The sequence below is a fragment of the Pseudochaenichthys georgianus genome, chromosome 5 (genome assembly GCF_902827115.2).
Source record: "Pseudochaenichthys georgianus chromosome 5, fPseGeo1.2, whole genome shotgun sequence".
NCBI lineage: Eukaryota > Metazoa > Chordata > Actinopteri > Perciformes > Channichthyidae > Pseudochaenichthys > Pseudochaenichthys georgianus.
The window spans coordinates 25,304,184-25,324,392 of NC_047507.1; the positions used below are offsets into that span (position 1 = coordinate 25,304,184).

A 20,209-nucleotide genomic window follows, 5' to 3' on the forward strand; every position below is an offset into this window, starting at 1 on the left:
CCCGTGATTGGATTATTTTGATTTTTATGTCAATTGATTTATTGATCAATCAACTGATGATGAATGTGAGAGTTAAAAACTGTGATGTGGCCTTAAATCCAGTTTCTACATATTGCAATAGGGAAGGCAGAGTGTTAAAAGCCTCTTTGTTTTCAACCTCTTTATTTTGAGGTTAAAGATATTTTATTTATGTATCTTTGTCAGAGAATATTTTAAATAATTCACAAAAAGAAAAACCTATTTATGTCTAACTTACAATGGTACAATAGAATGATGATTAACTGAATTATTTATATATAGTGTATATAAATATATAGATATATTTTTTTGACAGAAAAAGGCCTCGTTCTACAGACGACTCCAAATGAATTGTCCTGTGCAACAGTCACAAAACAGAGATATTTAGTTTACAATGAAATACAAAAGATAACACAAAAGATACAACAATTAACAACCTGTAGTTAATACATATGTAGCATTTCAAAACATGAAGTTTTCGGTTAATCTATTAATCAGTGATATGATAAATGGTTTGAGCTCTCAAAGAGCCACACAATCTCATGCTGGAGAGTTATTTCTCCACTGAAGAGCAGACATGTTTTACTACAGCTCTCCCACCTCGGCAGTAGGTATTACCTTTTCTTGGATGGAGTCCTCAGGGACAGAAAGATGATTTATGTGGTTTGATGTGGATCTCATAAAAAGCATCTCAGGGATTGGGACTGTAGATCTGTAGAGTTCATGATGCTTTTGTTTATTTATTGAAGAACCGGATGGAGAGGTTGTACAGATTTAGAATCAATTTAGTGCACCACTTAATGCAGAGAGTGACTTGCTGGCTCTGCCCTTTTAGTCATGCAGCAGCACTTTACTGTAGTGAGGGTGCAGCACACAGCAGCAACAAATCAGACTGAGAGCTGCGGCTGAAAGCAAAAGCTAGGAGCGAGTCTGACATTTTACTTCATTTCCTATTCTGTTTTTTACTTTTTAGTCCGTTTAATTAACTTTTTTGTATACAAAGTTCTGAATGTATGAAAAGTACATGTGGTACTTTTTAAAATGTGGTGATAATGTGTTTGAATTTAAAATGTTTAAACATCTTGGCAAATGTTCAATAAAAGATCGCTTGACACCCTAACAGCAGTAGAAAAGAGTCAGAAAAGTCCATCGCCAAGCCCGTTATTAAAATATATGTGATAATGTAAGGACATATTTTCCTTTTCAAGCTTTTGCCTGAAGAATCACGAGAGAAAACCCATTGAAAACACAAACTCAAAGGTAAGACACGGAAAACAAATCTTTCTGAAATCAGATTTAATTAACAAAGAGTCAGTGACAGTTTTACAGTGCACATGACACATGACACAAAATCACTACTGAAGGTTCGCAGAACCCTGATGAAAAATATCCACAACAGTGCTGAAAATGACACTTAGACAACTGTAAATAGTAAGTAATAAATGTAACTTTTACATACACAATCTGTGTAATATGACACCTCACACTTCTCAGCAGAAACCATCTGTGTGAGTTGGACCCTCTGAATGTACAGTTGTGTGTGAATTGACCTGAATACTGAGACAACACCATATGGATCGAATGGCCAACACACTCAAAAGACCTCAGGCCTAATCCCTGCTGGCTAACTTGATTGGTCTGGGATCCTTTTTAAACTGAGTGAAATTAACAACCTTTTTAAATAATAATGATAAATTAGAGCATCAGATTGTCCTTGCATAACAGTGGTCCTCTATAAAACAATGTATTTAGAGTCAGAGCGGGCAGTGCCATCCATTATCCTGAGGGGAATCCTGAAGGTTCTGTGAAATTGTAAAGGAAGCTGGAGTTTGTTTTAAACGGTTATGAGGCGGCTTGAAATGAAAAACACTGAATCAGTTTATTATACAAAAGAATATATCCTGCAATATTTACTCATGACTTTGTGTAAAATACACATGGTTGTTTAATGTAACCTTCCTGTGACATATTTATGCAGAATAATGATAACCATGCGATGGGAATATTACATTAAATGTTCGTTATTGCTGCTGTTTGGTTGATGACAAATATGTACAATGCTCTGTATACATTGATCCTGTGTGATGGAGTTACGGGTCTTTACCTCGACTTTTAACTGTCTCATCCCTGTTACAGTCATATGACTTGTGAATATATACAGTATATAACTCTGTTGGCAACATTCAGTTCATCCTCAAAGCTTTGGGATTAAACAGGCCCGTTTGCATCTTCTTTGAGGCCGTGGCGAACGAGCTTTACATAACGACGGGTACCAGATGGCAGTCAGTCAGTCGGTTCTCCATGTTGGCTCTGCCATCTTTACCCCCTCCTCTCTCTGGGTTGACTGAACATGTGCCATGTCTACACAGCGGAGAAGAATAACGAGCATTTATAAATAGGGCTGGGCAATATATTGATATTTGGATCATTTCCGTAATATCATACTAGATATCGTCTTACATTTTGGATATGGTATTTCCTTATCCTGATTTTGAAGGCTGTGTTACAAATACCCATTTGGTCATTATAGTCACTGATGATTATTTATAAAAATGGTCATTGTATTGATACTGTGTGAAAGCATCAATGGTCAACACAACATTATAGTCACGATATTGATGTATTTGATCAATTATATTATGTTCTAAGATTTTCCATATATCGCCCGGCCATATTTCTAACATGACCACAACCTAGCTGATAGCGAGGGAGGAATCTCAACGTTTAATGTGCAGTATTGGAACGAGTCATGCACTGTATTGCTGTTATGTCTTTTTAGGCAAGATGAGACTTCTCTAAACTGTATTTGAAATACATTTATATGCAGCAGTGTCTTGTAGTAAATTCTGGTAACATTCATTCCCTGAGCAAGGTGAATGAGGATGGGTTCAGTTAAACCTGAGTTTCCAAGTCACTCGAGGCCTGCTGGAAACAAACGTGATCTTATGACTGTGTTCAGTGGCAGTGCGTTCAGTAACAGCTGTTTGAAGCATCACTTGTAAAAACTGTAACCATGCAATCTAACAGTTGGTGTTTCTATTCATAGATCCAAAGAAGTTGTGATATGAGATTCCTGTAGCATAGCAGTAAAAAGTCTGTGGATTATTATATGAAGATCTGTAATGTTGGTGACATTCTGAGAAAGATGTCCATTTCAATGTACCGTCTTTTAAATTATAAGAAAAACCCAGTCATACATGCACTCACAAATAGCCATAAATTGGAATAATACAAAACTTGCAGCATAAGTGAAAAAAGTCTCTCTTTAAAGCTGTCTCACACTAGAGCACACACTCACACACACTTGGAAACACACACAGCAAACAAGGTTTAGGTTTTTTGGATTGTCAGATAAAATGTTGCCCTGATAATCTCGTTCTGGGTGAAGAGTTCATCTGTTCATTTTTGGAAGATAACTGTGGCCAAGCCTCTTGTTCAGTCATTCATTCATTCGCACTACAGCACCGCCAAAATCCCCCCCAGCACCTGTTGCTCCCTCAGTTTGGCATCACTGCCAGTCTGTAGGTCCGAGCCTCACTGTCAGACCCACACAGCTGTGTTGTAGTCAAACAAGGGCTGCATTTTCTCCAGACCAGTCTCTGGCTGTCTCTTGTCTAAATAAATCCCGGCAAATGGCTGCTGGTGGACTTGGGAAAAATGGTGTTGGTGGTCTCTCTCGGCTTCAGCTAAATGGCACGGCCGGCCTTTGCCCTGCTTTCCATTTGCCCAGAAGGGCAGATAGAAGCTGCCTTTTGAACTTTTAGGAGCCACTTTCTTTGGCCTTTTGAAGAGGTCGCCCTCTGACAGCTCAGGAGCCATCCAGCCCGGCCTCTCCTTGAGCAGCTTGTCCCTGTCGGGCCGGACGCTGCGCAGGAACTTCTTGAAGATGTTTGTGGTAAAAGAGAACTTCCTGCAGATCTCCTGCGAGCGGCTGAGGCGTAGAGGGTGAGCCGGAGTGTCCGGCCTGTCAACTGCTCCGTCTGCCTCCCTAATCTTCCTTCTTTCCTCTTCTTCACCCTCTTCCCTCTCCACCTCCGGCAGGTCAAGCCAGTTGCCCACGAGGTCTGCGAAGACGTTATCGCCAAGCACTAAAGGCTGGCGGTTACGGCTTCGACTCATGAGTGATGAAGTCCAGTCACTGGCGTCTTCTGTGCTGTCCTGGGAGTATTCACTGTCCAATGAAGGGCCTTCTCTGGACAGGCTGTACAGGATCCCAGGCAGGTCCACTGCCTGGGCCCGAGGGGGGGCCTGTGGCTGAGCATAGGGCTCCGGTGGAGGGTTTCCCACCATTGGTCCATAGAAATCCACCTGCGGGGCTGAATATCCTGACCACCTCTTGGGTATGGACTCAAGGTCGTTCTCACTTCGAACGTTTCGGGCCCTTAGTTCACTTCCCTCAGTCTCACTCTCGAGGCTGGATGCAGAGGAAGACGAGGTTCCCAGGCTGCTTCTGATTCGAGACAGACTCCTGTCATCTCGGCTGAAGGTGTTTCTGCTCCCCATCGAGGGACTTGGCATCGGACTCATGCTGGACTCCTCGGGCGTGGTTTGGCCAAAGCAGCGCCCGCAATCCTTGCCCGAGGTTGAAGTTGCTGTAGCTGACGCTTCAGGGGAAGCTGAATGTTGGAGTCCTCGGTTTATTGGCCGACCTGAAATGTCGAGGTTTTCTAGCGCTGTCTGAACCTGAAGGAGCTTGAGTTCCTGAAGGGCTCCCATCATTGAATTCATCTGTTCGTGGAGGCCATCTCCGGCTTCTTTCATGCACAGCTACAGGGAGACAGAGAGAAGGAGATTAATGAAGAGATGAGCGACAACATCTGAAAGGTCCAGTTCAGTTTAACAGATAAAAGCCTTGTGTAGGTCATCAATTCAAATCATTCAACTCCTCAGCCTCCTGCAGGACCCATGTAACCCATCAAAGATTTCATAATTCCCTATTCCCATAATTCCTTTTTAAAAATGTATAATTAATCTCAGCACAGCACAATTACACACCCTCAACTGTGTCGAAGGCATAGACATAGACATTAATGAATACGAATCACAGTAAGAGTCCTGCTCTTTATCTGTGTCGGTTAGACTCTTGAATGTTTCAGGCTGCACCTTGTTTAATTATGGGTCATGTGACCTAGTTTTGGATGACAGGCCAGGGTCCCATATGGCCTGTGTATGAGACAGGATCCAAAACATGACAGCTGTGAAATAGACTAGCTTTCCATTCTTTTCTCAGCTTTGAACTCTTTTATCTTGTTTCCATCCATTTACAGTACTTGAATCCATATTTGCTCCTTCCCAAGAGCTCTTTGTCTTTACTCTCACTTATCTCCGTGCAGCATAATTATACACTCTGCTTTTATCCCTTTTGCTTTTCTCTGTGCTATCATCTGTTTAAGAGCCAGAGTCATGTGATCTGCACTAACCGTCTTCTCCTGAAGGCAGACAGAAAGCCCAGAGGCAGCATCTTGACCCATGTCTAAACTTGTATGCTTGAATTATTTGACCTAGACCTTTTGCATCGTTCTGTTGATATAACAACAGGTTTATCTTCCTCTCAGAACATGTTCACGTTAACATATATGGCAACTGTTGGAAGAGTAAACCTGCAGTGAACCCTCCTATTATTAGAAAAAAAAAAAATTGAAGATGAGAGAAGGCATGCAAAGAATTATAAAACTGTGCCAGGAGTCTGTGGGAAAAGATTCAAAAACTTCTAAGACACACCTACAGCAGATACTAAGATCAAACTTTTTTCCCACCGTACTTGTAAGAATCTGTCAGTTAAACCACAACAACATAAGTGACTGTGAACTGAACAAATGACATTTAGTATATTGCACATTATACAGGCCTCTATGACAACAACAGCAACAAATATCTGATAGTGAAAAACAGAAACTTTGAGGACTGATGCTATAAAACAAATATACATCTCTACATATCCAAACCAACACCTTACCTTCTATAAAGTGTCGCAAAGCAGGAGGTTTAGTTATCCCTGTCTGTCTCTCTGTTGTTGTTAGTCTGCACCTCCTTCAGCCTGTCACTGTCTCTCACCTTTCTAACGTTCAGTCTGACTGCCTCTATATGTATCTCTCTCCAATCGGGGGACACCGCTGAGCGTGACAGCCAATCAGCGTGCCCATCTAGACTTTAATCCTCAAACGGTAGGGGGGTGGGCTCACTCAGGCAGAAACGGACTGACAATGAGAGGAGCGAGAGGGGAGATGGCGAGTGAGAGTCAGCCGGACGAGCCATATGTTGAGATGTCGAAGAGAAAACTGTTGATGGATTTAATTATGGATGACACCATAAGAACACATGAGGGGGGTGTATGTGAGGGAGGGGGTGTAACAGCACCAGCCTGTGATACTTAATCTTGAGGGAGTGATTGTGCTGGGAAAAGTAGCTGCTATAACAACTGGCGGTACAGCATCATAAACAGAGCAACCTATAAGCACCGTGAGAGCAGGGACTGTTGCAGGATGTGGGCTTTCTGGGAAACACATACATGTAATAGATAACAAAATCTCTTGGGCTTCATTTTCGGTATATATCAAATTGTATATTCCAATAGATTACACATCTTTCTTAAGATTGTTAGCCAAAATGACTTCAGTTTGTCAGTTTGTCGGTCCACCTCTTTCTCCAGAATGAAGTATTGCACATTTTTTAAAGATTCCCATTAAATTAATTCATGGTCCTTCAAGTACGGTGGCTGAAAGGGAAACGCGTTACGTTACGGCCCAAAATACTTCCATTAGGAGAAACTTTTCTTTTGCACAATGCTTTTAGTTAAAGATGCGCAAGTTGGTGAATGTTTTTTAAATGCTGCGCATGTGTTGTCAGGTTATGTAAAGATGTTTCTTCATTTGCATTTGTTTTGGCACATTGGTATTTTTTTTATTTGCATCGTTTTTGAAACTGCAGCGCATTTCTCATAATGGAAGTGTTTTGGGCCGTTGTAACACAATTGCACCCGTCAGCCATCTTTCTCAAGGATGATTCTTTATGACTCTGTTTAATCCCTGATTTTTACTTCGAAAACTTGACATTTGGGCTAATAAATACATTTAAATCATCAAATTAAATCAATTAAATCATTAAATCAAATTGAATCATAATCATCATTATAGAAAGGGAGAAAAATGAGGAAATATTAAAGAGTTGAGAAGCTGGTACCGGACATTTGACTTTATAAATCACTTTAAAGTATATCAGGATTATTGATACACTTTCTGCTCATTTACTTTAGCACTATATACTCAAGGTCACCTCACATAGTCTGTATCTTGAAATGTACCGGACCCCCGCACCATTAACCATAAACCTCTAGGGTTAAAACACTCTGATCATCAATAACATATGGCTGAGTAGGTGCACTGGGAGAGGAGACAGCCTTTAAGATGAGATAATAAGCCTATCAAGGCACATGCTGGGAACAAAAGCCTCCGAGCTTCCTGAAGGCTCGCTAAATTAGGCAGCGAAGGTACATGTAATTAGCACAATCAGGTTGTCTCTTGTCTTTTTGTCTTCCACATATGGCTGACTTCATTAGCTGTAATTGGCTGTGCCCTGGGAGAAGGTGGGAGAGAGTGCATAATGACGCTCCACATCAAAGGTCAACAAGTCTGAAGACGAGATGATGTGCGGAGTTATGTATTGTCGTTACATCTTCGAGGAAGACATGTGGCATTTGGAAAAGTGTATGCAGGGATCAGCTGAGGGATTACCGCACACTGAGCTGCCTGTAAAATCTGCACCACTTAAATGCATTAAATCTGTTTTTGAAATATTACCTGCTAAGCACAGCGTTCTCAAGCAGTCTAAAAGGGCTGCACCTGTTAGCACACGCTAACCAAAAGAAAACCTAATTTAAAGCTCACATGCAACTTCTCGCTTATTCCCGCGACGCAGACGTTTCCCCTGGTTATTTAAAGAACACAGAGTTGTTGACTTGATTTTCTATTCTAAGGCTACATTAATAATTCATATTGTGCCCTGCGGAACAAACACAAGAACAGTATAACTAACCCCTTACTATTCAACCTTTACAATGCCAGGCTCAAGGCTGAACTTTGTGTCCCAAATATGTCAGCCTCTGCAAACTTCATTCTGTCGTTGCTCATGAGGAGAAGTGATTTTTAAATAACGTACCGCTGCAATTTTGTTTGTAGTTTGAACACAGACGTTGTTCATCCTGAGGTTAGTCACTGTATTAATGTGTGAATCAGCTCAGGGCCTTACGAAGACAAAGACACGGAGGATGCAGATGTGGAGCTAAACAAGCACCTTGAGGTGTTCTCAAGAAAAAAGGGAGATGACGAGAACAAGTCTGTCTTGTCTTATTTAGTAAGAGAAGTCGGATGGAATTGGGGCTGCGGGGAAAATCTGTCCTGTCCAGAAACAATGGCATCATTAACCTAGTCTTATTAAATCTTCCTTTTGAATTCACGCCTCCAAACCATTTAAGACATTTATTTAATCAAGCGTATATTTTTATAAAAAGATGATTTTTAAAAGAGTGAAAATTAGCTGTTTGAATAAAAGAAAGCCAAACAGCCGCTGTCCAGATTCCCCCCCTTCCCCCCGCTGCTTTTTCTTCTTTTGCTTCAGTGATGCCAGCCAACCAGACATAATTGCCAATTAAAGGCTGAATGCTTCAAAGTGTAAGAACAATGGCCAGCAGTCTCTCAATTAATGTTGCATAAAGGCTTATTACAAATCTGGCAATTGTAATTTTAAAAAGAATTTATTGATGGTTCTTGTTTTTATATTCTCACTTCACAATCCTTCCAGTGTGAAGCTGCATCGAGAGTCCGTTGAATACGCAATCCAGCAAATGAAATACCAAAGTGTAAATAAATCAATGCTGTCTGTTGAGACTGAGCTCCCTGCCTTCATAGCTCCCTTGATATGACCTCTTCCAGCAATGGAAGGAAAAAGATATTCGCTGTGCAAACATACTGAGCTCACACATCCGCACATGCCCAAACACGCCTCGCTTGAATGAAGTTAGTGTCTTTTAAAACGCACGTTTGAATGCTGTGTTCACTGACACACATTAACTGGATTGCCGGTGAGAAATAAACACACAAACCAGAACTCACAAACAAATCAGCGCTCTGTTCTGGCTATAAAATCCAGGCTATTCACTGTTGTTGTTATTTGTGATTCGCTAGAGGGGGAGGAAGCAGAGAGGCCAAGGTTACCAGGCCCAAAAGGTCTTCCTGTTTAGAAGGAGCTGGCCAGCAGCAGCTAGTTCACTCCACTCTCCCTCCACGTCCACCCCTAATTAAAAATGAATGGTGGGCTGTTTGGGTCAAGGACAGAAATGGGGTCTCTGTCCGGGGGATACAGAGAGGGTCTCTGTGCCCGAGCCGCTGGACATGCCACACACTGCTGTGGACAGCCCCGAGGTTGCAATCAAAAGGGCAATAAAAGCTGTGGTGGAGCGCTCACTGAAAGAAATGATTTACTGTGCAACGTGGCCATGAATGCCTCTTTTGACAAAAAAGGTTACTGTACACGGTGACCCTGCTTGGTCCTCAGGGCCACGTTCAGGACAGGAAGAAGTGTGAATGATGTTCAACAAAAGAGAGTGGCACAGAAATAACTCTTGAATGATGTCGAGACAAATTGGTCGTTAAGGGTAGACATTCACATTTGGACCACAAATTGTATTATTGTGTCATTGTGTGATTATCATCTACTTTTGCAGGTCTTATATAATAGGTCTCAACATAAGGGCTTGTCAACCAAATTACAAAATCAACATTTTCTCTCCTTCTCACAGTAGTAATAGTCGGCATGTATATTAGTTTTTCTTCTACAGATTTTGAAATAATTGTTCCTCAGATTTCTGCCTTCACTCCCGTTCAATTAAGCTGAATGGAGTTTATTTGTTGATGAACACAGCACTAAAAGAACCCAGCAACAACTCTTCAGAATGAGTGTCCTGGCTCCTCTGTATATTCAGAGACCTCTCGAGGAACAGATAGCACCTGTCGTTAGTGCAAAAGCGTAGATACAATATCTGATTTGAGTTCACCCCTTTAGTGGCTACATGGCAAGTGGTTAAATAGCTTGTTTCCTGCTTCGGCTCATTTACGCCATTACATAAAGCGATGCTGCTGAGGGATTCACAAGATGATTAGGATCTGTATAATCATCTTTGGCTGAGAAACTCTGGGACCCAATCTGTTGTCTTGCTGGCTGAAATCTCCAGTGAAAGCAATGATCATTAGTCAGATCTTTGATAGCGCAGCAATTCACGTCAGCATCTTGTAAAGCATGTGGGCAGTGAACGTGCGCAGCCGCTGCTCCTGCCCACAGTTTTGACATCAAGTGTGACGTGTTCATTTTGCAGGGACTCCAGATTCTGCCTCCTCTTAGTCTCGCATCAAAACACGTTCTTAGTAGCTTGATTAAGTAGCTATTTGTTCAGAAGTTACAAGCTCATTGAGTTAAGAGATGTATCAAGAGTGAATGGGGCTCCATTAATGCGGTATATACTGTATAATGCACATCATAAAGTGCTTATGTACAGTTGCTCGGTGGAGCATACAGAGCATATGAAACTTTAAGTTTGTAGTGTATACAGGTGCTGTGTTATAAAAACAATAGGGGTAAATGAGCCCAACCTGCACCAATTCATATGTATACTCCCAATTGATTGAATGACTGTGTAATCTATTGATGAACACAGAGAATTACATCCCAAATCTGGAGTTTTCTTTTAGCTTTCTATCAGCTAATTGTTTTAGTTTTGAAGCGTGCAACTTTATCGCCTTGATTCACTTTAAACGTTTCATTGATTTTTTTCCAGTCGATTTCACTAAACAGTTAAAGACTAGCCGATGAACATTAAGGAGCATTTAGTAGCTGAAGAAACAGATGTTTCCCAAGATTTGAAGACACAGCTAAAAGATAGCGAATATTGAACTTACATTTGTCAGGTTTTAGGGCTGCTTCAATTTATTTATTTATTAATAAATTCCAACGTTTTAATAATAATATTGCTTTCACTGAAACAAGTTTATAAAGCGATAATTTGTCAGGTTCCTGTTCACAGCTTCTTCCACAGCCCCAAAGCGGCCATAAGAAATCAATGATTGCTGCTTTATTACATTCTACAAGACATTGTCCTCTTAGTGGCAGAACTGTTCCAAAAATACAATTTCCCTTTTGCTGCTGACAAAGCAATAATATCACATAAAATGTAATTTGAAGCCCCCAAAGACACGACTACATGAGAGAACACAATGTTGACCTAGACCTCAGTCAGAGCAACACCCATGAGAAATAATCACTAGTTTTCCTTCAAATGAAAGCAAAGGAGGGAAGAAACAAAATGTCTTCAGGAGTGATATCCACTGAAATGTGATGAAGAGCACAGTTTCAAAATGATAAAGAGGATTTGCAAAAAGGTTAGCGGTTCCATCTCAAATCCAATGATCACTCATGCAAAACCCCACAGCTGCCACCAATAGCAAGGCCAATTTTAGCCGAGGGGAAGGAAGGGCAGGTTGGAGAACAGTAGCCAGGAGGGAGGCTCCGAAAAAACAAGCTTAAAGTTATAGCAGTACACTTCTTTGTGTTGTGTGCACTTTTCTGATCCCACACCCTAAGGGTAACAAAGGTCTTGCAACTTTGTGGCACAAAGGCTTTACAGACGACACTGTACTCTTGTTTTTCTCAGATTTCATGACCTCATGCTTGCTGTCTTTGGTTTCGAATTCCAAGCCATGTCATGTTTTGAAATGCGCCTCAGGTGTGAGAGTGATAAAGGAGGATGACGCATATGAAATCAGCTTCAGATGCGATGACATCAAACGGTTTGACTTATGCTTTCGTGTCTGAAATGCAGGTGGGAACCCTACATTTAGACAAGATGACTCAAAGGCATGTCAGGAAGGGCTTATGTGTGTTCTTTTTCATGACTCTTTGGCTGTTGTGTGAATAATGAGTCATGCATGCTGGAGCTTAAGAACATTTCATTGTTACCCTTATATCCTCAGGATTTCTATGGAGCCTTGCAGGGCTTTTTATAGGAATAAATGGTTGCCAACAGCAGCTTGTTGACAAACTGTTTGCAGTTGGTAGAAAGCTGAACAACAGTGATACAACTCTGCCTTTTAGAAGCCACCTGTCAGCTTTGAGCTTTAGTATCTCTGGCATGTTGGATGTGGTCAGCAGTCAGGGGAAATAGCCCCAGACCTTGTCGGGTGAGGGGTCAAATGTAGCAGTTTGACCTGACACTACCCCACACAGAGTGACCTCCGACCCCTGAGACCGTGTTCACACTTTCGTATGACACTCTGCTTCTTTTAGAGCTGCTGGTGCATTTGGGGTCAATGGGATGGAGGTAACAGTTGTAATTCAACAATCATTTGATACTAACATTTCTCTATGCTGTTGTTATTAAAACGTGTGCTTTACAAAGTTGGTAAGCCTTTTTGAATGAATGCTGTACAGTTTAAGGGCTTTGCTTTTATTTCCACATATTCCTGGCAACCATTATGGTCCAAACTTTTGATTAAGATATGAAAATGAAATGGTAGTTTCCTAGAAAACTTGACCCGGTTCAGGACCTTTAAATCAGCTCTAAATCTTTATGCGTTTCAGGGAGATTTAGTCTTGTGCTCATTAATGGCTCCAGGCTTTTTGAAGACGGGGTTAAGAAAGAGGACATTGTATTCTTTTGAAGGGCAAGACATATAGAGGCAGACAAAAGGCCATAAAAACATGACAAGTGGGGATGAGATTGATGCAGCCGTATAGGATTTATGGTGATTCACAACACTTTTAAATAATCATGACACCATCCAAACAATCAATCAGAATAATTAAGTTAAATGAGTTAGCAATACAGTCTGAAACTGCAATATCATTTAAACTGGTCTAAAATGCGCATTTGCTTATTACGCTGAACATTAAGTCTGCATTTATTATTGTCCGTTAAAGTGGCATGGGTAATGTAGTGCATTCATATCAATCTGCAATCAAGCTGTATTACCACATGATGCATCTTTGCCTAAATGAAGAGAGACTTGATATTGAGTGTGATGGATTACACATCTCAAGTACGTTCAACAACCTGCCAACTGGTCTGCATACAATACAACATGTAATGGAAACCAATGGCTTCCTGAAACTGGTATGTCTTTAACACAGCACCATGATATGGATAAGGTATGTGATTTGTAATGTATTAAAACATGCAAAACAACTGTAACGGTCCTTTTGAGTGATATTGAATACTGATTTTCCTCGGCACGCAGCAGGTTACGATTGTTAGATGTTTGTGTTCTCTGCATTACAGATGGAGCTGGTTTATTGCTCTCCAGTGGGCAGTGGATGAAAATCCGTCAAAGTAGAAATAAAAGTGACAACCTTGGCATAGACAGCCCTCGTTTTTCGGAACAACAGATTGCATCCCACATGGTCCCTTTGCAGGGAGACACTGCCACAGCTTTTTAACCGGCATCTGCTCTCTGTTCCCCTGTTTGAGCCCCGGCATGGCGAGACCCTTTTTCTATTGTGTTACAAAACTGCGATATGGCAGTTATAACGCAACATGTCCTCCTGGCAACCACGTCTACTCCCCTGAAACCTCAAGTGCCACTTCACAGACGTGAGGCTAATTTGGAGAAGTTAATTCACAGAAGTCACAGAGCAGATCATGTTGCAATACACGCTGCCATGCGAGGCTTTTCTGTGGGCCAGTGGCTGGGTTTAAAATAAATAAAGAAATCTGTGTCTGCTTTGAAGATGATTCCAAATGAAATCTGTGCCAGTTAAGGCTCCTTTTGAAAATGGGTCTACATTTTATCACTGCCAAATGATGTGGGTGTGAGGGTGCAGCTTACTGATTTAGTTTTTTAGGTAGGAGATAGCTCTCTAGATTTTCCATCATCAAACACAATTGTTTATCAGAGGGGAGGAGATCATATTTAGGTCATATTAATGTGATGAAACTAACTGTGACTTCCAGTTTAACTTAAAGCGGGACCTTACAGCAATCTATTGTAGGGCTGCAACTGATCAATATTTTTTTCTTTGGTGGTTAATCTATTGATTATTTTTTAAATAAATGTTTTGTTTCCCTGAGGTCTTCAAGTGTATTTTTTTGTTCATCAACATTCTAAAAACCTAAGATGTTCTGTTTACAGTGATATTTAACAGATCAAAACAGAAAACCCTATCAATGAAGGAACCGAAAACTAAAGACCTTAGCACTTTTAAATGAAATCAAACATGAATCGACAGTGTATTTTCCAATGATCACTCAATTATGATTCTCACATTTGTATTTATTTTTTAACAATGTATTTTATGAACCATCCTAGAGCATTCCTCCTTGAGAGAAGAGGAGAAACTGTGTTGAGCTCATTAAGATTAAAACATCTGTCCCAGATGCATGGACAGAGAGGAGGAGATGCCACACATGCCTCTGGTGTGCTAAAAGCTTTAAGCCTACACAGATTACTGCGATTTAAAAAATACACATGCACCCCCAGCTGAAGCAAAAAACTACAGTATAACGGAGGTTTGTCCAACTCCGGACACATTTTATGCAAAGAATATGACGCCACATATGACGTTCTTTTGTTATATCTTTTCTAATGAGCACACGTGTATATATTTTTTCTTTGGAGCGCACTTAAGTGCTCCAAGTCCACATACAAAACTACATGGTTGATATGCACAATAATAAAGTACAAAAAAAACATAATTTAGAGCTGGCTGCAATAGTAGAAGTATACAACATAACATACCAGTTCTTGCTTCAGTCGCCTCAGACACGAGTCCATGGTTTTGCATTCTTGTTTGGAGAGCGATGGTTCCATTTTTTTAAAAACTTGAATTTCAGATGAATCTCTTCGCTGCTCGCCTCTCGAGCATGACTATGCGAGCTTTCCTCTGGCAGGGAATTTAAAACAACGCTCTCGCGGAGAGCAGAAAACAAAATGCAATTGGAGATGCGCAAATCCTGCTGAGGAATGCGCGCGCGGCACTTAATGACGCGAATCCTGTAGTTAAAAAAACAAACAAGTCCTGATAACGAAAATACCGTTACTCCAAAAAATGATAAAGAAGTCCTTCTCGTGTCTTCATCAACAGACTCAGACTGTGTGTGCGTCTCAGTGGCTGCTGCTTGGCTACTGTCAGCCTGCTGTGAGAGTGTGTGTGTGTGTATGTGTGTCGGTTTTTTTCCCTCTGCTATTTCACCATTCAAGAGGAGCTCTTATGTTACCCATCCAATTTCCTCCAATGAGCGAGCCTCTCAGGACAGACTAAATTCAAACTAGAATCCGTCATTTATTATGGAAGAGTAGTCTAGATTTGCCAAGTGAAGCTTGTAATGATTTCCAAGAGATATGAAGAGAGACAAAAAACATCTGGAAATAAGATCAGATAGTTGAAGCTACTAAAAAAAGCATGAACACAGTTAACATCTATATTCCATAACACTGGCAGACTAGAAGCCAATGTGACAACTCTTTAGACTGGAAAAGGAAGTTTGAGGAGGAAGTGTCCAACAGAAACATGTGTGATGTAAGGAGCCATGGGGACAGTTTCCTGCCACCTTCACTGCCTCGCACAGGAAACACCTGAGCTCAGGCTTTTGTTGCCTGACCCGGATATAATGCTTCATTAGCAAGGGAAGGAAGTAAGGATCTATTCTGGAAGTTGTATATCACTCTCACAATATAGATGTAACTTCTCTAAAAAGATAAAAATCATTTACATATCCTCAAATCAGAAGACGTCAAGGAAACAATATGAGGTTTGGTTTACTATGACATGATTGTGTTGCTGAACAGAAAGAGGGAGAAAAGACATTTTGCAGAAACTGCTTAATAGTCCAAACAACTACATTATTTACATTAAGGAAAATGCAATATATTCTGTTCTATATGTCCTTAGCATGTTCAGCATTTAATTTCTTACCAACACATACAGAAGGCTATCTCAGCTGTGTTCATTTTAAATAACATATTTATACTCTGCTTACTTTGACTGCAGCCTAGGAACTGCATTAATTATCTGCAGACATAAATGTATCTCATACACTACACAACTTGATTATAAGCCGTCCATTTGAGTGTGACGATGCTGTGCTTTCTATCTTAATCAGTGTGTGGATGATGATACGGGTCGAGTTTATCGTTGAGCGGGTTGCTTTATGATTCGGAACATTTGCAGATCAAATGTGACCTCCAACCTGCAGCTGCTTCTCCTGCATGTGGCCACTTCCTCCCAGCTGTCAGCATGCATGCATACTGGAAAAGGAAGTGTCTCCTCGGATCACTCAGCACTGAAACACACAGTCCACAGCAGCAGCAGCAGCAGTCTTTACATCCGCACTTATATTACACTCTTATCATATCATCCGGTTTGTGAAGTATGACCTGATTGGTTATCTTCAATTTTTTATTGTCGTAACCCTAACCCTCAAAAGTAAATCAAACTACTGAGTAAAGACAACAAACTATTAAAACTAAACTTGAAATGTAAATGTTGTGCTGTTTTTATCATACACACAAGCACTGCAGTGTTTTGGTTGTTGGAGATTAAACCTAAAGAATGGAAAATGATATTCTGCCTTGTTTCATCAACATACCAAACGATATTGTGAGATAGGAAACTAAAGACATTCTACAGCTGCACTATGTATTATACAGTCAGACACAATCACCATATTCAAATCCCAATTAAAAACCCACCTGTTCAAATCTGCTTACTCACTGTAGTGCTCCCCATTATGTTTCATTTGTGTCCACTTGACTGTCTCCTCCATGATTTCCTGTTTGTGTTTTATCTTGTTCTGTTGCCTATTAGCTTTTATCTTATTTATTTTTTATTTAGTTATTTTTTTTATTTTTAAATTGTACGGTGTCCTTGGGTGTCATGAAAGGCGCCTAAAAATAAAATGTATTATTATTATTATTATTATTATGAGAGGATTTCCCCTTCAATTAAGTGTTTTACTTGTGTTTCAAAGAGCCCTGTTGGACTTCCACCTTTCTTAGAAAAATTGCAAGTTACATTCCTTTGTGGACATGATGCTGCTCGGTATGTGATCTGTGCATGGCCCATAAATCGCTTCTGTGAATCAGGTCATTGAGCGTTAAATTAGATTTGTATTCAAATTCTAAATCTGGAGTTATTACAAAGTAATGGCTGTGTCACCAGCCAGAGTCAATCAGTGTGAACTTGGGGTAATTGTGACTTCAGGATAAGTCCGCCCTGTTTAAAGTTCATATACATTATTCATAAGCTCTATTAATAGTCTTACTACAAGAAAGAAGATTATGTCTTAGTGTTTTGTCACCTCTCTGTAGTGTAGCAGTGGTAATTAAAGAGAAGATGACATGCTTTCATGTTTCCAAACGGGACCAGCCACTGCTCATGCGATGTCTTAATGTAATGTAAGTGCCATTCCTTAACTGTTAAATAATAAAACCACATCAGTCTCCTTAACTGTCATGCGATCATGTCTTTATATTATCATGTTACACATACCGAGTTCACACAAGGAGGGTTATAAAGAGTTACTATAGTAATTTTTACTTAATCTTTCAGAAATATCAGATTACTCATGACGAGGCCATGCATTAGGGATACGGTTTTGTAACAGGTTCTAATAGGTTTATGTTTTAAAAAAAAATAGTTTTAAAGTCTAAAAGCAGAAAGTTAGTCTGCAACATTTTGATGATAGATTTTGATTTGAAACAACATACACTGGTTCCAGCGCCTCAAACATCAGAAGTTTCAGTTTTTTCTTATTAGTCAAATGAATATCTTTCTGGCTCATTTGGCATTGCGTCTAGTGTGATCCCTCTGAAGATAGTTATTAGGTACTCATTATTAACCTTTGAACAACCCTCTTTCTTTATTGTATTTTATTTTAGTAGACTTGAATGCTATAGTCTGTCTGCCAAATGTGTTAGTGCACTGCCATCTAAATGCCAGGATGTGTCACTGCAGACTTGCATCTGATAATAGTAGCTATTCTATAGGAACCTGGCGACATAAAGGTTTGTGATGCTGACCATGTTTGTTTCTTTTTAATCTCAAATGAAGGCATACCAAAGTTGTGTGTCATGTTTGTAATGCATTGTGATACAGTGTGGCAGCAGTTTAGCTCGCAAACCTATTAAAAGGCTTTATTTTGTAATACAATTTCCTATCTAGTGAAAAAAGCCTTTGAATAAATTCACTCACATTATCATACTTTTGCATCTAAAATGTACTGTTTTATTTGATAACCTTTTTGAATAATTTCTACCAGAATAAGGCTGATCAAAAGCCACACATCCAGCTCACCCTCGCAGCAGTGAGTCACAGTCGGAGGAGTCCCCCGTGATACCGGGTTGCTTATTACAGCACCTAGAAGTTTACTTTATTGTTATCTATCTTTGCCCTTTGCAAAGCTTTGTGTTAACACAATGTTAGTTTATTCATTTATGTTGCCACATTTGGTGGCTATTTTATTTAATTAATATTGAAGATTAAATAAAAAAATCAGATTTACTTATACATTTAGGATGTAAGTGAAGGGAGATGGTTTTTGAGTACACCTTACATTTTTGATTAGTGAAAATACATTGCCGGACAAGTATCTTAAAATTGTATTTCTACAATACACATTTCTATAATAGAAATGTAACTAAAGTTGAAACAGTCTATTACAAAGTTATGACTATTATTCAAAAAACATTGTATCCATTTAGATATTTTCGACACCTTTTATTATTGGATGTAATAACTGAACAACTCTCCTGTTAAACTACATATTTGATAAGTGAATTATATTTATTCAGTAATAAATAAATCAGATAATCTCAACGAAATATTAATTGTGTACAATGCTGCCACCTAGTGGGACATGGCTCCATGTGCAGATGGGAACAAATTCAGTGTTTGAAACTAATAGAAGGAAAAGTGTTACTTTTGAGTGACTGGTACCCTCATGTGCAGTAGTGGATGATGTATTCATATCTTTTACTTAATTATTATACTTTAAGTATTAAAAGTACTAAGTGTAGAATAATTCCCAATGTGATATACTGTACTATATGTTGTATATAGATTATTGTTTCTCATCCATTAATATAAAGCAAGTTCTACATTTGCTGGATTCTGAGCTAATGTTAACTATTTAATAGAAAGGACTGCAACTAATGCTACTTTTCATTATGCAAGTTAAATGAATTTTGATGCTAGTGCTTACTTTTACTTAAGTAACAACATCAATCAATTCAACTGCGTTAACTCAACTTAGCTTTGAACTGTGTTGAGTTATTTAAAACAAGACTGTTAGCAGATGTAGCAGATGGGAGGAAGAAGAAAGGACACACTCCATTGTTGTGGCAGATTGTATTTCTCACCCGTCACTTCATAGCTGTTATAACAAATAAACTGACAGAGTACTGTAAAGACTGAAAAAGACAGAAAGCTCAGCTCAAAAAGATAAAAACAACACATACAGCAATGCCAAGACTTTTCAAAAAGTGACCCCCACCCTTTACCAACTCCATCTTAATATCACAGCACATGTTCATCATACATCATCACTGTGTGAGAGCAGGCTTTCTGCTGTTGAAGCACGGTCTGTATGAAACTGTGAAAAGCTCTAAAAAGTATCTAAAGGGTGTGTAATTTTTTACACGGTTTTATTATAAAGAGTTCAACTACTTTGTTGTTCCTACAGAGAATGGAAAAGTGACTCTTTTGGCACATGTACGTTCACCTGGGTTTTAAAACGTGACACACTACAGGAAAGAACACAAAGTATACAGATACAGTCAAAACTATTTCATTTGATCGTAGCTTCCACTTTAACAAAACAATGAAGACATTTAAACACATAGTCGACACATAACCATAGCACACTTTGCAAGAAGTCACAAACTATTCCAAACACCGGGCGTCAATCAAAAAACAACTTGAAGGAGGGAAAAAAAGAATATGAAAGCAGGAGTTGGTCCATAAAGCCCCTGTCACACTGTCCCGAAATTGACACCCGATGGACACACGATAAAGGAAATGTTCAAATTCGGCTGTGCTCGTAGCAACATCGGGCCATTCGTGAGGGCATCTAAGCCATCGTATGACCGCCAGTGGAGTTTTTCAGGCTCCGGCAGCAACTTCGTGAGCGGCAACTTCGTAAGGCACTCGTGAG

The 20,209-nt window shown here is 39.8% G+C and overlaps 1 protein-coding gene across 2 annotated transcripts; it reads right to left on the bottom strand.

Moving 5' to 3' along the window:
* Positions 1–1,340: 1,340 nt before the first annotated feature.
* inka2 (inka box actin regulator 2) lies at positions 1,341–15,183 on the bottom strand. 2 transcript variants are annotated; one of them, XM_034082146.2, is made up of 2 exons: positions 14,796–15,183; positions 1,341–4,785 (listed from the first exon to the last, which is right to left on the bottom strand). In XM_034082146.2, exons 1-2 carry the CDS (start codon positions 14,865–14,867, stop codon positions 3,559–3,561), a joined length of 1,299 nt encoding a protein of 432 aa, XP_033938037.1. In that variant the 5' UTR covers positions 14,868–15,183; the 3' UTR covers positions 1,341–3,558. The 2 variants fall into 2 exon arrangements, with proteins under 2 accessions (XP_033938037.1, XP_033938038.1); XM_034082147.1 differs by lacking the exon at positions 14,796–15,183 and adding an exon at positions 5,975–6,058.
* Between the last annotated feature and the right edge of the window lie 5,026 nt (positions 15,184–20,209).